Genomic DNA, 19932 nt, shown 5'->3' on the forward strand with positions numbered 1-19932 from the left:
TGGCCTCTCACTGCCACCTACTTCAGAAGCATCCTGCTTTTGCCTTGACAGAATCTCAGCAGTCAGCATGGTTTAACACAGCTGGCTTCGTCTCGATTTTCTAATTCCTTCACAAGGATTTTTTTTTGCCTGTGGATGAAAAGCACACATATGAGCATTGACATGCGCCTCATCTTCAGGAGATATGTTAATCCCTATGCCTCTATGAAGGTGTAATATTGCGGTGGCTGTCTGAGGAATGGAACAGTCAGTGCAAGCTCAACTCTTTCTCACCCGCAGTGACGTCTATCCTTCAGCTCTTATGAAGAGAATATCTAGATACTTTTGTTTGCATGTCCTTTACTTATATTCAAAAATGCTGCTTTTGCTTTTTACAGGGTAAGCATGTGATCACCAATGAGCTAGCAACCTTTAATGCATCCAAAAGCTCCCTGTAGGCTACCCCAGAGACCCATACTGTGTCAGTAGCTACTTACGAAATCATGACAGTTGAAAATGAGAGCAAAGGGAATTCAATTGACATGGGACATTACTTGAAATATTTATATGTATTGTGTATTATGATATTCTCCCCGTTATTGCATAGGCCTGTTTACTTCACATTTTGTGGTAATAAAACTCCCTGTTAGTAGGTTGAAATGAGCAATACTTAGTGTGTGTTATTAACGTCCTGTACTTTGACTTGAAGGCCCATCAAGAGTCCATATACAGTACATAGGCCTATATTAGCTTCTGACTGAAAGATAAAACGCACACCCACCGTGACCTTCAAGGTTTAGACCTGGGAGGGCTCAGAGTGCTGTGGGACTAATGAACGAGCTGCTAAATAGAATGGAGCATGTGTTTGTTGATCTATCTGTATGTCACTGGACATTGCCCACTCATCAGACCTTCATCTAGATCAATGATCCAGTCCAGACTCATGTTCATATGATCCACCATTAAAGCAAACAGATTGCATTATGTTACTGTATAAACACACTGATATGCTCTCGCAGGATTGAAGCTATCTCTTATTAGACATTAGGACTGCAGTGTTGTGTGTACTAGAAACACCCTCTCACTCTGGGGATCTATGATCGAGTTTCCCTTCTCAGACTGGTCTGACTGGAGCCTGAGTGTCTCCTGCCATTAACAGACCTCTTTACACCCCATTTATGAACTCCTCTATACCTGCTGTACCCGTGTGAACACTAGATAGTCTCTAGATACATCTCATGTCAGTGATCTGTAGTGTATGCATAGTGTGTGGATAGCTGGGGTCTGTAGCCAACTGTACTGGTATGTTTTTATTTCTCCTGAGAGTGTTTCTGTTTCTCTCTCTCCCTCCCTCTCTTCCCTCACCCTCCTCGCCCCGCCCCCCTGCCCTGACAGGTCTGGAGTCGTTGCGTGACAGTGCCCACTCTACACCTGTGCGCTCTGTGTCCCATGGGGACTCCTTCATGCCGCGCTCCCGCAGCCTGGCCACGAACGCCAGCGAGGGCTCGGCGGTGATCTCTGACGAGGCCTACAGCCCCTCTGACAGTGTGCTGCCCACCCCCGTGGCAGAGCACAGCCTGGAGTTGGCCGTGGCACGCCAGGTCAATGGAGCTCCCTGCAGCATCGAGGAGGAGAAGGAGTCGGAGGCGGGCACCCCCTCTGTGGGGGAGGCAGGCGACTTGACAGACAGTAGAGCGGCGGTAGAGGGTGCAGGGGGGGCCTCGTCGCTCAGCGAAGTGGAACAGGTGAATAAGTTTGTTTTAAGTGTCCTCCGTTTGCTCCTTGTGACCATTGGACTCCTCTTTGTTTTGCTCCTCCTCCTCATCGTCCTCACCGAATCCGACCTTGACGTTGCATTTTTACGTGATATCCGCCAGACCCCCGAATTTGAGCAGTTCCATTACGAATACTTTTGTCCCCTCAGGCGGTGGTTTGCCTGCAAGCTCCGCTGGGCGGGCAGTTTGCTCATTAACAAATGAGAGAGAGCATGAGGCCGTAGAGTGCGTAAGCCCATTCGGGGGTTTGAGAAGACGATTAAGGCTCCGGAGAGATGGAGGGCAGCCCCGTCCCAACCATGAACCCAGCTTCTCTCATGATACTCCCGCTGACATACACCTCGGACCACTCCTGGAATCACTGTGCCAGGAGTTTCTCTCTCTCTCCCTCCATTTTGAGTTACTCCCCCTTTTTCCCCCTTTACGTTAGTTTCTTTTTTACAAAGCCAGAAGACATTTTTGCATTTTTTTTAATTTCAGGTCATTTCAGGTATTTTATTTTTTCAAAAAATATAAACAAAAAAATATTAAACTGAAATCAAAGAACTGAAGTATTTTAGAACGTTACTTTTTAGGAAGTAGACATTTTGTTGCAACGAATGAAAGTTGCCTTCATTTACTATTTATTGTTTGGAACATAAAACATTTGCAAATGGGAGGAATGGGATGCAAGGATATCTGGAAAGCCACTAAGTCATTGAAATGGTTCAGAACGAAGTGAGCTAGATACAGGTTTGAAAACATCCATCCCAATCAATACATCTTTAATGGTTTTCATTGGGTGGCCATTGATCAGAACACCTTGTGTGAGGGAAATTAGAGCAATGTGCATTGTGTCTGTCTGTCAAAGTGCAAGTGATTTTGAAATTGAGTAAGTCAGGATGATTACCAAATGCCTTTTATGAAGAAAAAAGTAGATGACATGAAGACCGTTTTGAATTTGGCGGATTGTTTTACAGTTATAATTTAGTGGAAATGCAACTACTGTATGTGTTTTAAAGTAGAAACTGTGAAGTTTTATAAAGGATACAGTTAAATAAACCAGTAACCATGGTGTTTTGTGACCCCATTGTGTCAGTAGTTAGATGCGTTGATGATCAACCTCATAGAAACACTCACTAGCACCAATAGGACCAGTCTAGGTAGATGTGCAATACTCTTATGGTTAAATACTTCAGTACTTTTGAATGAGTGCATTTGTTTTGTCATGTTTCTTAATTTAGTTGTGTCTACATTTCTTTATTATGTTAAGATCCGATGAAATTTAAGGATTTCTTTGTATAAAGAATTTATAGTTTATTTTAGTTACATATCAACCTTGCTCTTAAGTTTGTGTATATCACACTATAATTCATTGTTAGCATAAGAATGACACTGATGTACTTTTTGTACAAAGTCGTTTGTTTCCTAATATATTGACAGTTTTTCCATGTATATTTTAACAGAACTGAAATGTTATTTTGTTATTGAAGATTAAATTATACATTTTTTTAGCGCTGTGTTTCAAGTGAGGTCTAGCATTTATGGACATATTGGAAGGGGGGTTTAACTCAGAAACAGGTATTTTATCCAGATCCACTGACTCCCCACAGATCACACCTCTCTCACTCCACCAGCAATGAAGCATCAGTCACTGTATGCACACTTTTTAGAAGTCAATACAACTATTTCCAATGCCCACTATGGGCCAGGAAGGCACAACAGATGGTGGAGGAACAATACATATTTTAGAAAGTAGACGGGACTACAATACCAACAGAAAAAGCATAGTCAGTCCAAAGACACGCCTGTAAACGTCACAACAAATGCAGATAGTCAATAGTTTTCCAAAGTTTGAGAGGTGACTGTGCAGACTCTTCTGCCTCATAGCTCAAAGGAGCAATAATTCTGCTGTCATGGCTGCTGGATTCTGGGTAAAATCTGTTTTTGTGTTTTTGTCTACCTCCTCTACTGTACTTGGTGCAGGTGTGAGTGCGTTTGTGTGTCTGTATGTAGGAATGTAACAAACTTCAAGATGATAATGTGAAGTGTTGACTGAGAAAAATATGGTCTTATTTTTGAAAAGGGAGAATAAAAGAGAGTGATAAGTAAGAGAGTTTGGAAAGAAAGAGATTGAGTGAGAAAGAGGTACAAGGGACGTCAGAGGTGAGCAATGAGGAACTGGTGAATGACCAGCCTCACATGAAAGTGGCCGGTACAAGTATAGTCAAAGGGGAATGCATATGTGAGCACTTGGTGCTTGAGATTCAATTGGCAGTACAGCCATGCCTGTTTTGGCCTGTTATTTAACACCATGACCTCCACACAGCTGATCCATGCTCTGATCCCCCAGCGGTGCTGCTGCCTGCTCTTCCCTGGGGAACCCAGCCTGGGCCCATGTAACCAGAGCACTGTAGCCCCTGGCCCTAAGTGTAGTCTGTCTCCCAACAGCACCCTCCTAGTTGAGGTAGACCCAGTAATGAAGACACTACAGCATACTGTAGTGCTATGGATGGGTGTCTACTGTATTCATAGCCATTTCAGTTCTTAACCCTCAATCAACCGGGTGGAGCCCAGACATCTGTGGTGATAAATATCCATGTTTATGGCACAGGGGTGGTAAAAGCAGCCCTTAGTAGCAAATCTGGTGCAGCAACCGTTATATACCGTATAAAGGCAGAAATTCCTGAGTGAAATATGCATGCTCTCTATGCTCTTATACCATGCATGTACTTCCAATGAAAAATCAGATACAAGGATGAAGGACGACTTTGTCTGTACCTGGATGGGGATTGTAGATCCGATATGCAAGATAACGGTACTGTTTCATTGTTTTATGCATTCATATTTCCTATTTATTACTTGCCTAAAGCTAAATACCGTAAAGGTCAACAGGACAGTAGGCAGAGTATGTTAGTGTTACTTCTTAAAGGTCAGGGAACTGGAAGAGCAAAAAGGAAGGAAATGTCAATTGATGGTCTACGTTCGTATGCATTAGCATTATGTAGCTTCCAATGTCTTTCCAAGCATGCACCAATTAAGGCAGCATCATTCAATGAGCAATAATCAGTCAAACTGGAAGAGCAAATGGACATAGAAATGTAAACAGAAGTCTGACACTGGACATTGTGCTGTTGGTTTTTGCAGTGTCAAAAATCTGTCTACTGTCGCTGTATCTACAAAACCAACAAGTGCTCATGGTACGCTCCTTTTCCTTCTTTTTAAATAAAAACAGTAATAATGTGAAGACAAATACAGTGATCATTATTCTTAGTATTTACCACATTTTATAGTGTTTCTTTCATTGTTAGTGCTCTTGTTGGGATGTTAGCCTGCAGAGTTTTGTTCAACAGTACTTCAGTGTGACCGAGGTGTCTTTCCCTGTGCCTGGAATCTTTAGTACCCAACAGCTCTGCATTTTACAAAAGGGGCAAATGAGTGAATGAACATAGACATATATTCAGTGCATCCTCCTCATAAAGTATGGACGACCCTTTCATTTCACAGACTCAAAGGGAAAACACTTCTTGCTGTGTAGCTTTGACGTCTCATGCTGTAGATGTTGTGTTAATATAGGGTGGTATTTACTGATCCCATGTCATGTTTATGGTCAGCACGTATGGCAGCGTGAGTCACCTGTGTGTCTGGGGGAAAGTTCTGTAGTTGTCTCCACCTGTATCTGTCTGTACAGGTATGTTGCCTTTGAAAAACCTTGAAACTATACAGTACCTTTAGTCTGGTGATGTCATGTTTCAATTATTTTATTTGACTGATCTCTATTGGGAACTGGCTGTAGTACTTGTTTGTCTGGTAGGTGTTTCAGACTCTTGCTGGTAGTGTGTTAAACAGTATGGAATTGTTCTGATGTTATCTTTGGACATCTGCTAGGGTTTACATGCAGTATGTTGGCAATCATTCTGCAGTTAAGGTCTATAGGACGAACTACATTAGTTACTGAACATCAGTTAAATTAGCTAAATTCATTTCAAAAGTCAATACACTGGCCATACCCATAAAGTCTGAACTGGGAACCACAGGCTAATAGATCACTTTTACTGGCTATTATTCTGATAAAAGGAGGTGCAAGATATTCTACATATGATGGCTGTTTGCCAGTGACATGAAGAGTAAACAGTAGCCATGCAGAAAGGACAGCTTGAAAAGAATATGCTAGTTTGACTGCATACAAGGTAAATGGCATTGAGTGGGCTTTTCCTGAAGGTCCCCTTTACTCTCACAGTAATACTACTTAACAAGTAGAGGACAGACAGAGCAGCTGAGGGAGTTAATAAAATCAGTCATACTATTGTCACCTTGTAATATGCTTCTACCCCTTCACCAGCTCCCAAGCAAATAGACGCTCACACAGCCATGCATATACATGTAAATAAGTGTATATGCATACCAGTGTCTGTCGGCATGTCTTATGTATTCTGCATCTTTCCAAGTCAGGACTGAAGGTTGCTGTTTATTTACGTAATATATGAATATACAAATATATACAAATGTATGTGCCAAATCCAGTCCTTGTTCAGTCTCATCCATTCCGAACCCATGTTTGTACTGTAGGAAACCTTCTGTACAACACAGTATAAAATATTGTTTCTCTCTGATAGTCCCTTGTAACTGGTGCCATTAAACTACTCAAACTTGAAATAAACATTGGATAAAAATGTAAAGTGGATTCTTGTGGTTTATGGCTCTTCACTGCACATTCCCATCAAGGCAATTAAAATGTCCACATTTTTGTATAATCTTTCCATTAAAACAGTATGTCTCCGATAGATTTTCTGAAAGTTCATACTATACAGACGTCTAAAGGAAACCTCTTCATATTGCATGTTTTTGGGGTAAATGGCAGGAAGTACAGTATTCAAAGTAGGTGTTCAAGACAACAAAAAATCAACACAATCTCTCAAATGAGCTTGGTACAGGTGAAAGCAGGTGAGCAATATCACATTTAGGAATCCTATTTTCAGGAGCCTTTATTAAAAGTGGAAACCTTCACAGCTGAAAGGATAAAACTAAGAAATACTGTTAAAGAAACAAACTAACAATGATAAATATCGACAGACTGGAAGACAGATAACGCTGTACAAAACTACACATTGTGCAAAAACTGTTCAAATGTAACAAGTAAATAATTTACAGTAAATTGTAAACAAAATGAGTCAGTCTTGAATGCTGTACTGTTGCCTATGACTACGATTTTTTTGCTATTCCACAAAGTCCCTCTGTTGGACTCCAGGTATACACCTACAGTGCAGAAAAGACTGGTTTGAGGAATGGCCAGCTGTTGGTCTGTGGTGTGGGGAGGGGAGGGCCATGAAGCTGGGGCTCCGTCCCACTGGGGCTGCTGCTGCTGGCCTTGAGCCTTGTCCTGCTGAACCCCTTCCTGCTGAGCACCGGCCTTTAGATTCACCTCTGGAGTTAGACCCTGCCCACAACCCGTTGCTGCTGTAACCTCTACACCACGAGAGACCGGAGTACACAGAAATTGTTTCAATGGGAAAATGGAGACTTAAATATAACCTCATAAGACTTTTCAAATCAAATGTATTTATAAAGCCCTTCTTACATCAGCTGATATCTCAAAGTGCTGTACAGAAACCCAGCCTAAAACCCCAAACAGCAAGCAATTCAGGTGTAGAAGCACTTTTGAGACATAACACGAAACCTTTCAACTTTTTGAATTTCTAGAACGCAGGGGCCTTCTCTGCTGTTACTGTTGAAATAACTGGATGACCCAGTGTCTTTCTCTTGGTCTCTGCGGCCTCGCGTCATGTCTATCTATGCCATAGTAGAGCTTCCAGTGGTGTCAGCCGACTGCTCCTCAGCTGCAGAGAGGTTCAGACAGCGTTAACAGAAACCAACCACTCAAACAGCAGGGCACAAATATGACTGAGCAACATCTTAGTATTTCATTTTGGTTAATTCAGCAGGATTTTATATACACTGCTCAAAAAAATAAAGGGAACACTAAAATAACACATCCTAGATCTGAATGAATGAAATATTCTTATTAAATACCTTTTTCTTTACATAGTTGAATGTGCTGACAACAAAATCACACAAAAATTATCAATGGAAATCAACCCATGGAGGTCTGGATTTGGAGTCACACTCAAAATTAAAGTGGAAAACCACACTACAGGCTGATCCAACTTTGATGTAATGTCCTTAAAACAAGTCAAAATAAGGCTCAGTAGTGTGTGTGGCCTCCACGTGCCTGTATGACCTCCCTACAATGCCTGGGCATGCTCCTGATGAGGTGGCGGATGGTCTCCTGAGGGATCTCCTCCCAGACCTGGACTAAAGCATCCACCAACTGGACAGTCTTGGTGGATGGAGCGAGACATGATGTCCCATATGTGCTCAATTTGGATTCAGGTCTGGGGAACTGGCGGTCCATAGCATCAATGCCTTCCTCTTGCAGGAACTGCTGACACACTCCAGCCACATGAGGTCTAGCATTGTCTTGCATTAGGAGGAATCCAGGGCCAACCGCACCAGCATATGGTCTCACAAGGGGTCTGAGGATCTCATCTCGGTACCTAATGGCAGTCAGGCTACCTCTGGTGAGCACATGGAGGGCTGTGCGGACCCCCAAAGAAATGCCACCCCACACCATGACTGACCCATCGCCAAACCGGTCATGCTGGAGGATGTTGCAGGCAGCAGAACGTTCTCCACGGCGTCTCCAGACTGTCACGTCTGTCACATGTGCCCAGTGTGAACCTGCTTTCATCTGTGAAGAGCACAGGGCGTCAGTGGCGAATTTGCCAATCTTGGTGTTCTCTGGCAAATGCCAAACGTCCTGCACAGTGTTGGGCTGTAAGCACAACCCCCACCTGTGGACGTCGGGCCCTCATACCACCCTCATGGAGTCTGTTTCTGACCGTTTGAGCAGGCACATGCACATTTGTGGCCTGCTGGAGGTCATTTTGCAGGGCTCTGGCAGTGCCCCCCTCTGCTCCTCCTTGCACAAAGGCGGAGGTGGCGGTCCTGCTGCTTGGTTGTTGCCCTCCTACGGCTTCCTCCATGTCTCCTGATGTACTGGCCTGTCTCCTGGTAGCGCCTCCATGCTCTGGACACTACGCTGACAGACACAGCAAACCTTCTTGCCACAGCTTGCATTGATGTGCCATCCTGGATGAGCTGCACTACCTGAGCCACTTGTGTGGGTTGTAGACTCCGTCTCATGCTACCACTAGAGTGAAAGCACCGCCAGCATTCAAAAGTGACCAAAACATCAGCCAGGAAGCATAGGAACTGAGACGTGGTCTGTGGTTATCACCTGCAGAACCACTCCTTTATTGGGGGTATCTTGCTAATTGCCTATAATTTCCACGTGTTGTCTATTCCATTTGCACAACAGCATGTGAAACTTATTGTCAATCAGTGTTGCTTCCTAAGTGGACAGTTAGATTTCACAGAAGTGTGATTGACTTGGAGTTACATTGTGTTGTTTAAGTGTTCCCTTAATTTTTTGGAGCAGTGTATATTGAGAACATCCCTGGTCATCCATACTGCCTCTGATTTGGTGGACTGACTAAACACAAATACTTAATGTAAAAACTATGTCTGAGTGTTGGAGTGTGCCCCTAGCTATCCATAAATGTAAAAAATAAAATTGTGCCATCTGGCTTGCTTAATATAAGGAATTTGAAATGATTTGTATACTTTTGATACTTAAGTATATTTTAGCAATTACATTTACTTTTGATGCTGAAGTATATTTAAAACCAAATATTTGTTTACTTTTACACAAATAGTATTTTACTAGGTGACTGACTTACTTGAGTAATTTTCTATTAAGGCCTACCTTTTACTCAAGTATGACAATTGGATACTTTTTCCACCACTGGAAAGCAGCACTCCTACTCACTCCATTGTCGACACTAAACAAATCATATTCAATGCTTTCGGGAAAGTATTCAGACCCATTTGACTTTTTTCACATTGTTACTTTACAGCTTTATTCTAAAATTGATTAAATAAAAAACAAAACCCTCAGCAATCTACACACAATACCCCATAATGACAAAGTGAAGACAAGTATTAAACATTTTGGCAAATTTATAAAAAAAACAGAAACTACTTATTTACATAAGTATTCAGACCCTTTGCTATGAGAATCAAAATTGAGCTCAGGTGCATCCTGTTGCCATTGATTATCCTTGAGATGTTTCTACAACTTGATTGGAGTCCACCTGTGGTACATTTAATTGATTGGACATGATTTGGAAAGGCACACACACCTGTCTACATAAGGTCCCACAGTTGACAGTGCATGTCAGAGCAAAAACCAAGCCATGAGGTCAAAGGAATTGTCCTTAGAGCTCAGAGACAGGATTGTGTCGAGGCACAGATCTGGGGAAGGGTACCAACAAATTTCTGCAGCATTGAAGGTCCCCAAGAACACAGTGGTATTCATAATTATTAATTGAAAGAAGTTTGGAACCATCGAGACTCTTTCTAGAGCTGGCCACCCGGCCAAACTGAGCAATCAGGGGAGAAGGGCCTTGGTCAAGGAGGTGATCAAGAAACCGATGGTTCAGAGCTCTAGAGTTCTGTGGAGATGGGAGAACCTTCCAGAAGGACAACCATCTCTGCAGCACTCCGCCAAGCAGGCCTTTATGGTAGAGTGGCCAGACGGAAGTCACTCCTCTGTAAAGAAGACACATGACAGCCTGCTTGGAGTTTGCCAAAAGGCACCTAAATGACTCTCAGACCATGAGAAACAAGATTCTCTGCTCTGATCAAATCAATATTGAACTCTTTGGCCTGAATGCCAAGCTTCACATTTGGAAGAAACCTGGCACCATCCCTACGGTGAAGCATGGTGGTGGCAGCATCATGCTGTGGGGTGTTTTTCATGGTCAGGGACTGGGAAACTAGTCAGGGTCGAGGCAAAGATGAACCGAGCAAAGTACTGTGAGATCCTTGATGAAGAGCGCTCTGGACCTCAGCCTGGGGTGAAGGTTCACCTTCCAACAGGAACACAACCCTATGCACACAGCCAAGACAATGCAGGAGTGGCTTCGGAAAAAGTCTGTGAATGTCCTTGAGTGGCCCAGCCAGAGCCCGGACTTGAACCCGATCGAACAACTCTGGAGAAACCTGAAAATAGCTGTGCAGCAATGCTCCCCAGTGTTAGCAGTTGTTACTCTTCAATAACACAGACTCCAAAGCAAATCGGGGGGAGAAAAATAGGTTTATTCAAGAGGACAAATCATAGATGTTATGCTGAGAGATAGATGTTCATTCTCCCCTGTCCTCAGTGATTTTCTCCACAGAACAAAGAGACAGGGTGTAGTTTTATACCCCCAACCCTAGTCTGTGGTTGGCCAATTACAATTCCTGGCAATATAATTGAGCCAATGGCCAAATAACAAGTATCCTGTTTCAGGGTCAATGCCTAGACAAATTCCTCCCATGTCTCTGACCCATTGATCATTAATTCCCTATTACAGAAAAAACACTTTCCATTGATCGTTAATTCTCTCTAGTCCTCTGCGTTTATCTTAAATATTTTTACACCATCCAACCTGACAGTGCTTGAGAGGATCTGCAGAGAAGAATGGGAGAAACTCCACAAATACAGGTGTGCCATACCCAAGAAGAATCGAGGCTTTAATTGCTGCCAAAGGGGCATGATGCCTTGAATCTATTCTACCGCTCCCAGAAACCTGCTCCTTTTACGTTCTGTTCCGAACATACTAGACGACTAGTTTATTTCCCTTTAGCCATACCCTTACCCTCTGATGATGTAGAGGTTAATCCAGGACCTGCAGTGCCTAGCTCCACTCCTATTCCCCAGGTGCTCTCATTTGTTGACTTCTGTAACCATAAAAGCCTCCTCCCTAAGTTTGTTTTACTCACTGCTTTAGCACACTCTGCCAACCCGGATGTCTTAGCCGTGTCTGAATCCTGGCTTAGGAAGACAACCAAAAACCATTAAATGTCCATCCTTAACTATAACATTTTCCGCTGAGATAGAACTGCCAAAGGGGGTGGAGTTGCAATCTACTGCAGAGATAGCCTGCAGAGTTCTGTCTTACTATCCAGGTCTGTACCCAAACAATTCAAGCTTCTACTTTTAAAAGTAGAAACAAGTCTCTCACCGTTTCCGCTTACTATAGACCACCCCCAGCTGTGCCCTGGACACCATATGTGAACTGATTGCCCCCCATCTATATTCAAAGCTCATGCTGCTAGGTGACCTAAACTGGGACATGCTTAACACCTCGGCCATCCTACAATCTAAGCTTGATGCACTCAATCTCACACAAATTATCAATGAACCCACCAGGTACAACCCCAAATCCGTAAACACGGGCACCCTCATAGATATCATCCTAATCAACTTGCCTTCCAAATATACCTCTGCTGTTTTCAACCAAGATCTCAGCGATCACTGCCTCATTGCCTGCATCCATAATGGTTCTGCGGTCAAACGACCACCCCTCATCACTGTCAAACCATCCTTAAAACACTTCAGCGAGCAGGCCTTTCTATTCGACCTGGACGGGGTATCCTGGAATGATATTGACCTCATCACGTCAGTAGAGGATGCCTGGTTATTCTTTAAAAGTGCCTTCCTCACCATCTTAAATAAGCATGCTCCATTCAAAAAATGTAGAACCAGGAACAGATATAGCCCTTGGTTCACTCCAGACCTGACTGCCCTTGACCAGCACAAAAACATCCTGTGGCGTACTGCATTAGCATCGAATAGCCCAGGTGATATGCAACTTTTCAGGGAAGTGAGGAACATATATACACAGGCAGTTAGGAAAGCTAAGGATAGCTTTTTCAAGCAGAATTGTGCATCCTGTAGCACAAACTCAAAAAAGTTCTGGGACACTAAAGTCCATGGAGAATAAGAGCACCTCCTCCCAGCTGCCCACTGCACTGAGGCTAGGAAACACTGTCACCACCAATAAATCCACTATAATTGAACATTTCAATAAGCATTTTCTACGGCTGGCCATGCTTTCCACCTGGCTACCCCTACTAGAGGTCGACCAATTATGATTTTTCAACGCCGATACCGATACCGATTATTGGAGGACCAAAAAAGCCGATACTGATTAATCAGCTGATATATTTATTTATTTGTAATAATGACAATTACAACATTTTTGGACACCGATTATGGCCGATTACATTAAACATATCTTGTAAAAAAACTATAAATCTTAACATAATCACTAGTTAACTACACATGGTTGATGAAATTACTAGTTTATCTGGCTTGTTCTGCGTTGCATGTAATCGATGCAGTAATCCTGTTATTAATATATCATTGAATCACACCCTACTTCGCCAAACGGGTGATTTAACAAGCGCATTCGCGGAAAAAGCCCTGTTGTTGCATCAATGTGTACCTAACCATAAACATCAACGCCTTTCTTAAAATCAATATATAAGTTTATATTTTTAAACCTGCATATTTAGTTAATATTGCCTGCTAACATGAATTTCTTTTAACCAAGGAAATTGTGTCACTTCTCTTGCGTTATGTGCAACAGTCAGGGTATGTGCAGCAGTTTGGGCCGCCTGGCTCGTTGCGAACTGTCTGAAGACCATTTCTTCCTAACAAAGACAGCCAACTTCGCCAAACAGGGGGTGAATTAACAAAAGCGCATTTGCGAAAAAATCTCAATCGTACGGAACGGTTACGTATTTCACTGAAAGAATAAACGTTTTGTTTTCGAAATGAGAGTTTCTGGATTTGACCATATTAATGACCTAAGGCTCGTATTTCTGTGTGTTATTATATTATAATTAAGTTCATGATTTGATAGAGCAGTCTGACTGAGCGGAGGTAGGCAGCAGCAGGCTCGTAAGCATTCATTCAAACATCACTTTCCTGCGTTTGCCAGCAGCTGTTCGCAATGCTTCAAGCATTGCTCTGTTTATGACTTCAAGCCTATCAACTCCCGAGATTAGGCTGGCAATACTAAAGTACCTATTAGAACATCCAATAGTCAAAGGTATATGAAATAGAAATGGTATAGAGAGAAATAGTCCTATAATAACTACAACCTAAAACTTCTTACCTGGGAATATTGAAGACTCATGTTAAAAGGAACCACCAGCTTTCATATGATCTCATGTTCTGAGCAAGGGACTTAAACGTTAGCTTTTTTACATGGCACATATTACACTTTTACTTTCTTCTCCAACACTTTGTTTTTGCACTATTTAAATCAAATTTGAACATGTTTCATTATTTATTTGAGACTAAATAGATTTTATTGATGTATTATATTAAGTTAAAATAAAAGTGTTCATTGTTCATTCAGTATTGTTGTAATTGTCATTGTTACAAATATATATATATATATATATATATATATATATATATATATATATATATATATAAAATATATATATATATATATAAAATATAAAAATAAATCAACATTTTTTTTAAATGGTTCGATTAATCGGTATCAGCTATTTTTGGTCCTCCAATAACCGGTATCGGCGTTGAAAAATCATAATCGGTCGACCTCTAATTTCAACTCATCGTTACCACTTCCATTACATGGGACATGTAATTTCACTCACAGCAGACGATGAAGAAGCATCATGCTCTCACTCCGTCGTAAAATAAATTAGACTGCAGCTAACCACAGCGCACAAAAATAACATAGGTACCGAGAGCCGGGAAAGACAGCAAACTGGCAAACCAGTAGTCTTTACCTGCCATTGCTCGCTTTGTGATTGACAGGCACCTGTCCTATCAATAGATCACTAGAAGATGTATATCGTTCATTCTAGCAGAAGTCTACACAGACTCTTCTGACTAGCGAATTGAAACTTTTAAAATGAAAAGAAGCCTAGTTAAAGTGGAAAAAGTAGATGGATTACAATGAGTCTTATCAGCTATTTAGCCGAAGGCTGGTGCATATGGAAAAAACTGCTATTGAAGAGTATGTCTTTACCTGAAGAGAGTGTGTGATGTGCGTCAGCTCACCTGCATGTGTCTTCCTAGGATGTTTATGGCATTGGTTCCAGCAGAGCTGTAGGCCACTGCCTGGCCGTTGGCTGTGATGTACAGGTCCTCCACCAGGAGGTGATCCAGCACAAGCTTCTTGAACAGCCTGTCAGCGTTGTGTCTGGAGAAGGCCGCTCCAAACCCAAACATCCCCGATTGGATTCGGGCAGTTTTAGTGCCTATCAGAACGTACAGTTGGTTTCTCAGAGTTTCTCAGAACACATACAGCCATTGTTAATGCTTCATTTGAGTGACGCTACACTTTACTGCTTACCCAAGAAAATGTTCACCAGCATGTTCAGAGTCAGTCGGTTTTGGTTCGCAGATTTGTCATATCTGGATCCAACTTTTTCACACTTTGACATATAGGATTTCAGACCCTTCCTTGGAACTCTCAATAGTTTCACAGACATTTTCCAATGTGTGTGTGTTATAACACATACAAACTTTTTTTAAACTTTGTTTATTTTTTTTATTTCACCTTTATTTAATTAACCAGGTAGGCTAGTTGAGAACAAGTTCTCAATTGCAACTGCGACCTGGCCAAGATAAAGCAAAGCAGTGTGACACAGACAACAACACAGAGTTACACATTGAGTAAACAATAAACAAGCCAATAACACAATAAACAAGTCAATGACACAGTAGAAAAGAAAGTCTATATACAGTGTGTTCAAATGGCATGAGGAGGTAAGGCAATAAATAGGCCATAGGAGCGAATAATTACAATTTAGCAGATTAACACTGGAGTGATAAATGAGCAGATGATGATGTGCAAGTAGAGATACTGGTGTACAAAAGAGTAGAACAGTAAATAAAATAAAATCAGTATGGGAATGAGGCAGAGTATTCTTTGTAAGAAGATGTAGGCCTATATAGTCAGAATTCAGATACATACCTGGTAAAATAATGATTAAGTTTAAAAAATCTATAAAATGAACCTCTCAATGCGAATGATGTCAGAGTAGGAGTAGAAGAGGATGCAGTGAGAGATCTCTCCATCCCTGACTGCTCTGTTTGACTCCTGGTAGTAGCCCTCCACTGACTTGGAGACTGGCGTGGATCACCTAGCGAACATCAGACTTGTCGATGCCTATGCCAAAGGCTATGGTGGCACACATGACCAGGAGGACAGGGATACAACATTAACCTCTTCATGAAGTTAGTAGAAGGTTGTTAGTGATGTTAACATCTGTTTAGATCACCTCACCTGGCAGCCATCCTGATTGATTCACTTGGTCTGCACATATTCTCTGTCTTTGTCATTGAGGGCCTGCCCGGTAATCTAGCTCTAGTATACCAGCCCTCTGAAGACTGTCAGCCATGGTGTCAGACATTACGGGACAGACAGCACACAATGCCTGAATCACCTAGAGTATACAGAAGGAGTAAAAAACAAGTTTGGATCCCAGTCCTCAAAAACACATTATTCAATGAGCATTGGAAACTTCAGACAAACTTAGGGAGAACACTAATGTGGATGATGGTTATTGATCTATCAGTCCTCATCTACCTTCTTGGGTTTCTTGGGTAGCACAGCATACTTGCGGTGGTTTCTGTTGAAGCTGATGGTAAATCTGAAAGAGAAAAGACACAGTGAGGAACATTCATTCAAACAGCTGCTGTATGTTTGCATGAGACATTACTACATCTGTACTGGTATTTTGTCCCAGGTAAGACACCTCTTAGAGTATGTACACCTGAAGTCCGGTCATCTGCAGCTGGTTGAGGATGTCCTTCTGGACACTGGGGGTGGCTGTGGCCGTTAGAGCCATGCGGGGCACTTTTTCCGCAGCTCATGCATCCACTTGTAGTCTGGCCGGAAGTCATGGCCCACTGAGATTTAAAAAATAAATGTGCATGAGGCTCATCCATGACCACAAAACAGTAGGGCAGATAAAGCATCACATTCACTACATGAACCTACCTGACTGACAGCGAGCCTCAATGACAAAGCGTGCCAGAAGACCGCTCTCATACAGGTTCTGAAGGGCACTGATCAATCTGCCACTCGCACACACCTGGGGAAAGGGATAGGTCAGAAAACACAGGTTTGATTAGAGCAGTTTCTGTTCTTGCTAAGCATGTTATTGTCACAGTGTGAACAAACAGGGGGTTTTCAAGAAGAGGTTCATGTTAGTTTTTGCTACAGGCCTTGTGATTTTATTCTCACCTTCTCAGCAGTGGCATAAAGCAGTTTAATGATGGGGGTCCTTTTTGGACAGCTGCAAGATCCTCCCTGCTTCACCATCAGCCTTGTCAGCCTTGACAAACTTGTGGCAGGAATCTAAAAGCATGTAAGGATGTTTAAAACACCTTCCACGCACAGGGTGGCAAGAATGTACACATTTCATACTTCGCACTGTGAGCAGTATGGTTGAAAACGTACGTGAAGAGTAATGAGTTTCTGGGCCTGGTCTACAATGAGTGATTTCAGTGGTGAGATGACCTCAGTCACTCCTGCGCACACACACGCCGGCAGCTGGTAACAAAGACTTTTACCCCCTCCTGAAAAACAGGAAATAAATCACAGTTTATTACATTTCCATCAAAATGATCTGTTCATAGCTACTAAATGTTACAAATCTGCAAAGTCAGTTTAAGTTATTTGAATTAATGCATTAAAATGCACTTGTTGTATGGTACAATGTTCTTAACTCTTCTTGAACTGGTTAAGGGCTTGAAAGTAAGCATTTCACGATAAGGTCTACACTTGTTGTATTCGGCGCATGTGACAAATAAAATTTGATTTGATACAATCTGCATTGATTCACCACTCACCGAACAACGTAGCATTAATGGTCTCTAGTTGATTGAATAGGAACCAGACCAAAGCGCTTGTGGAAAATCATAATCTCTGGACAGTTGGGGAAGTTGAAGCCTCTGAAGCGATCGTGGGCAGGGTTTCTTTATGTGGTCTCTGCAAATGATATGAGAGATAAACATGGGTGTCTGGGCTACAGACCAAGTAATACATGTCAGAAAAAATTATCCATTTTTTTTAGTAGAAGGAACAATACAATCAAATCTCAAGGCTGCTCTATTGAATGTACTTGCCAGGAGAGGGGATTTTAGGAGGCTTGGCCACAGGGGCTGGTGTAGCTGGTTTCTTTTGCCATGTTGATGTTCTTGGTCCTCCCTCACACACCACTTTAGTGACAGCACTGCTGTGCTTCTTGCCTTGATGCTGAGGAGCTCAGGGGTTCATCAAAGTAATCAGGGATATCTGAATCACTGATGTCATCTATGTCAAAGTCATCAATGAAAATAAATAATCCGGCTCCGTGACTGCCGGGGCTTGAGCCACAGAGGCTTGGGTACTGCTCTCCCCAGTCCCTTGTACAGCAGCTGCCGGCCTCTTCTGTGAGAAGAAGAGATTTGACTGCTCCACATCACAAGTTAGATTTTTGGAGATGGTGTTATTTGGAGAGAGTCACAATTACTTTGGCCTCTTGTAAATACTTTCCCCTCGTCTCCAGAGAAAATAGGACTTGCCAGAGTGCTGGGTTTCCAAGAGGTGCTTTGTGCCGGAACTCCATTGATCATGCAGTCAGAGTCCTCAAACAAAGTGCTGTTGTAGTCCACAGATATGACTGAGGATCCCCTGAATGGAAGGGCTTTCATGGAAGAATCTCCTTTATCCTTGGGCAGGCAAGTGGTGGTAGACAGGACACACGGTGTAGCAAAAGAAAAGGTAGGCTTTTCTCTAAATCTGGGTTCAAAGACAGTGCTGTCTGGCTGTTGTGTCCTGAAAGATGTGTCACTGCTGCCAGTAGCAATGATCTTTTTCCAAAGGGTAAAACGTGATATAACTAGCAGATTTGTAAGATAAAAAAAAAAAAGTAACATTTATTTAACTAGGCAAGTCAGTTAAGAACAAATTCTTATTTACAATAGGCCGTCATTCAACATTTAATATTAAATAAAAATATAGGACAAAACACACATCACGATAAGAGAAACCACAACACTACATAAAGAGAGACCTAAGACAACAACATAGCATGGCAGCAACACATGACAACACAGCATGTTAGTAACACAACATGACAACGACATGGTAGCAACACAACATGGCAGCAGCACAAAATGGTACGAACATTATTGGATACAGACAACAGCACAAAGGGCAAGGAGCTGGAGGCAACAATATATCATGTGAGATTAATACATAGTATTACAGTAAAATTACAGCTGAAACTTAATCTACAGCTGTTGTCCCATATAGCGCAGAATCAAGGAATTACCTGTGAGCCCGCTGCAGTAAGACTTCTGTCCCACAGGACAGGCCTATCAGTTCATGCTCGGGAATAGAATCCACCAGAACACTGATGATACTCAATGATCCATGATCCTCAAAAATTGATCTTCTGATTTTTTTTCGGGAAAAATAAAATGATGGAGGCAATACAATAGAATTATAAGCATACTGGTATGTTCATGGAAATTTTCAAAATAGACGGAAACATCTGGCTTAAACATAACCCATGAAGGCCTCCCGGGTGGCGCAGTGGTTAAGGTGCACGGTGTTTCCTCCGAAACATTGGTGCGACTGGCTTCCGGGTTGGATGCGCGCTGTGTTAAGAAGCAGTGCGGCTTGGTTGGGTTGTGTATCGGAGGACGCATGACTTTCAACCTTCGTGTTGTTGCGATGAGACAAGATAGTAGCTACTAACAATTGGATACCACGAAATTGGGGAGAAAAAGGGGTAAAATTCAACAACAAAAAAACAAACATGTTATTCACCTCTTCTTTCTTTAGGAGGACCATCAGACACTGCAGGCTTGACACCCTTGTTGATACAGGGCTGTCTTGACTGACTGCAGAGCCAGCTGACTTCGATCTGTTGTGATCATAATATACGCTTGCCAAATAGATATAGCTTGCTGTACAACATCATATCAAGTGCATTCGCACCATCAGGCCTCAAGTCCAAATGTAAAACACAATCAAAAACTAAAATGTAACAGATGAATGTACACATGTACAACAGAAACGTACCTTGTTTCCTTTGTGAAAATAGAATGACTGAAATCCTCTGGGCTTTTTGAAAGGGGGGATGGGGTGGGGTGAAATCTAGGTGTTCGTCTAACTCTGACTTGTCATCAAGATCTATGACAGCTGTGTCACTTCATCTACTTTGATGATCTGGGGAAAAGTTTTGGGAGATGAGTTTATGTTGACTT

The 19932-nt window shown here is 42.2% G+C and overlaps 1 protein-coding gene and 1 pseudogene across 3 annotated transcripts in view; one reads left to right on the forward strand and one right to left on the reverse strand.

The window, feature by feature from the left end:
• LOC110521218 (FERM domain-containing protein 5) overlaps positions 1-6412 on the forward strand; it is a 113540-nt gene extending 107128 nt beyond the window's left edge. For all 3 annotated transcript variants that reach the window (XM_021598657.2, XM_021598665.2, XM_036975692.1), the window contains exon 14: positions 1375-6412. In XM_021598657.2, the coding sequence (XP_021454332.1) occupies positions 1375-1958 (584 nt within the window). In that variant the 3' untranslated portion in view covers positions 1959-6412. The remainder of the gene's footprint in view (positions 1-1374) is intronic.
• Positions 6413-15595: 9183 nt separating this feature from the next.
• LOC110532195 lies at positions 15596-18369 on the reverse strand (annotated as a pseudogene).
• Between the last annotated feature and the right edge of the window lie 1563 nt (positions 18370-19932).

Source organism: Oncorhynchus mykiss, chromosome 1, assembly GCF_013265735.2.
Source record: "Oncorhynchus mykiss isolate Arlee chromosome 1, USDA_OmykA_1.1, whole genome shotgun sequence".
Lineage (NCBI taxonomy): Eukaryota > Metazoa > Chordata > Actinopteri > Salmoniformes > Salmonidae > Oncorhynchus > Oncorhynchus mykiss.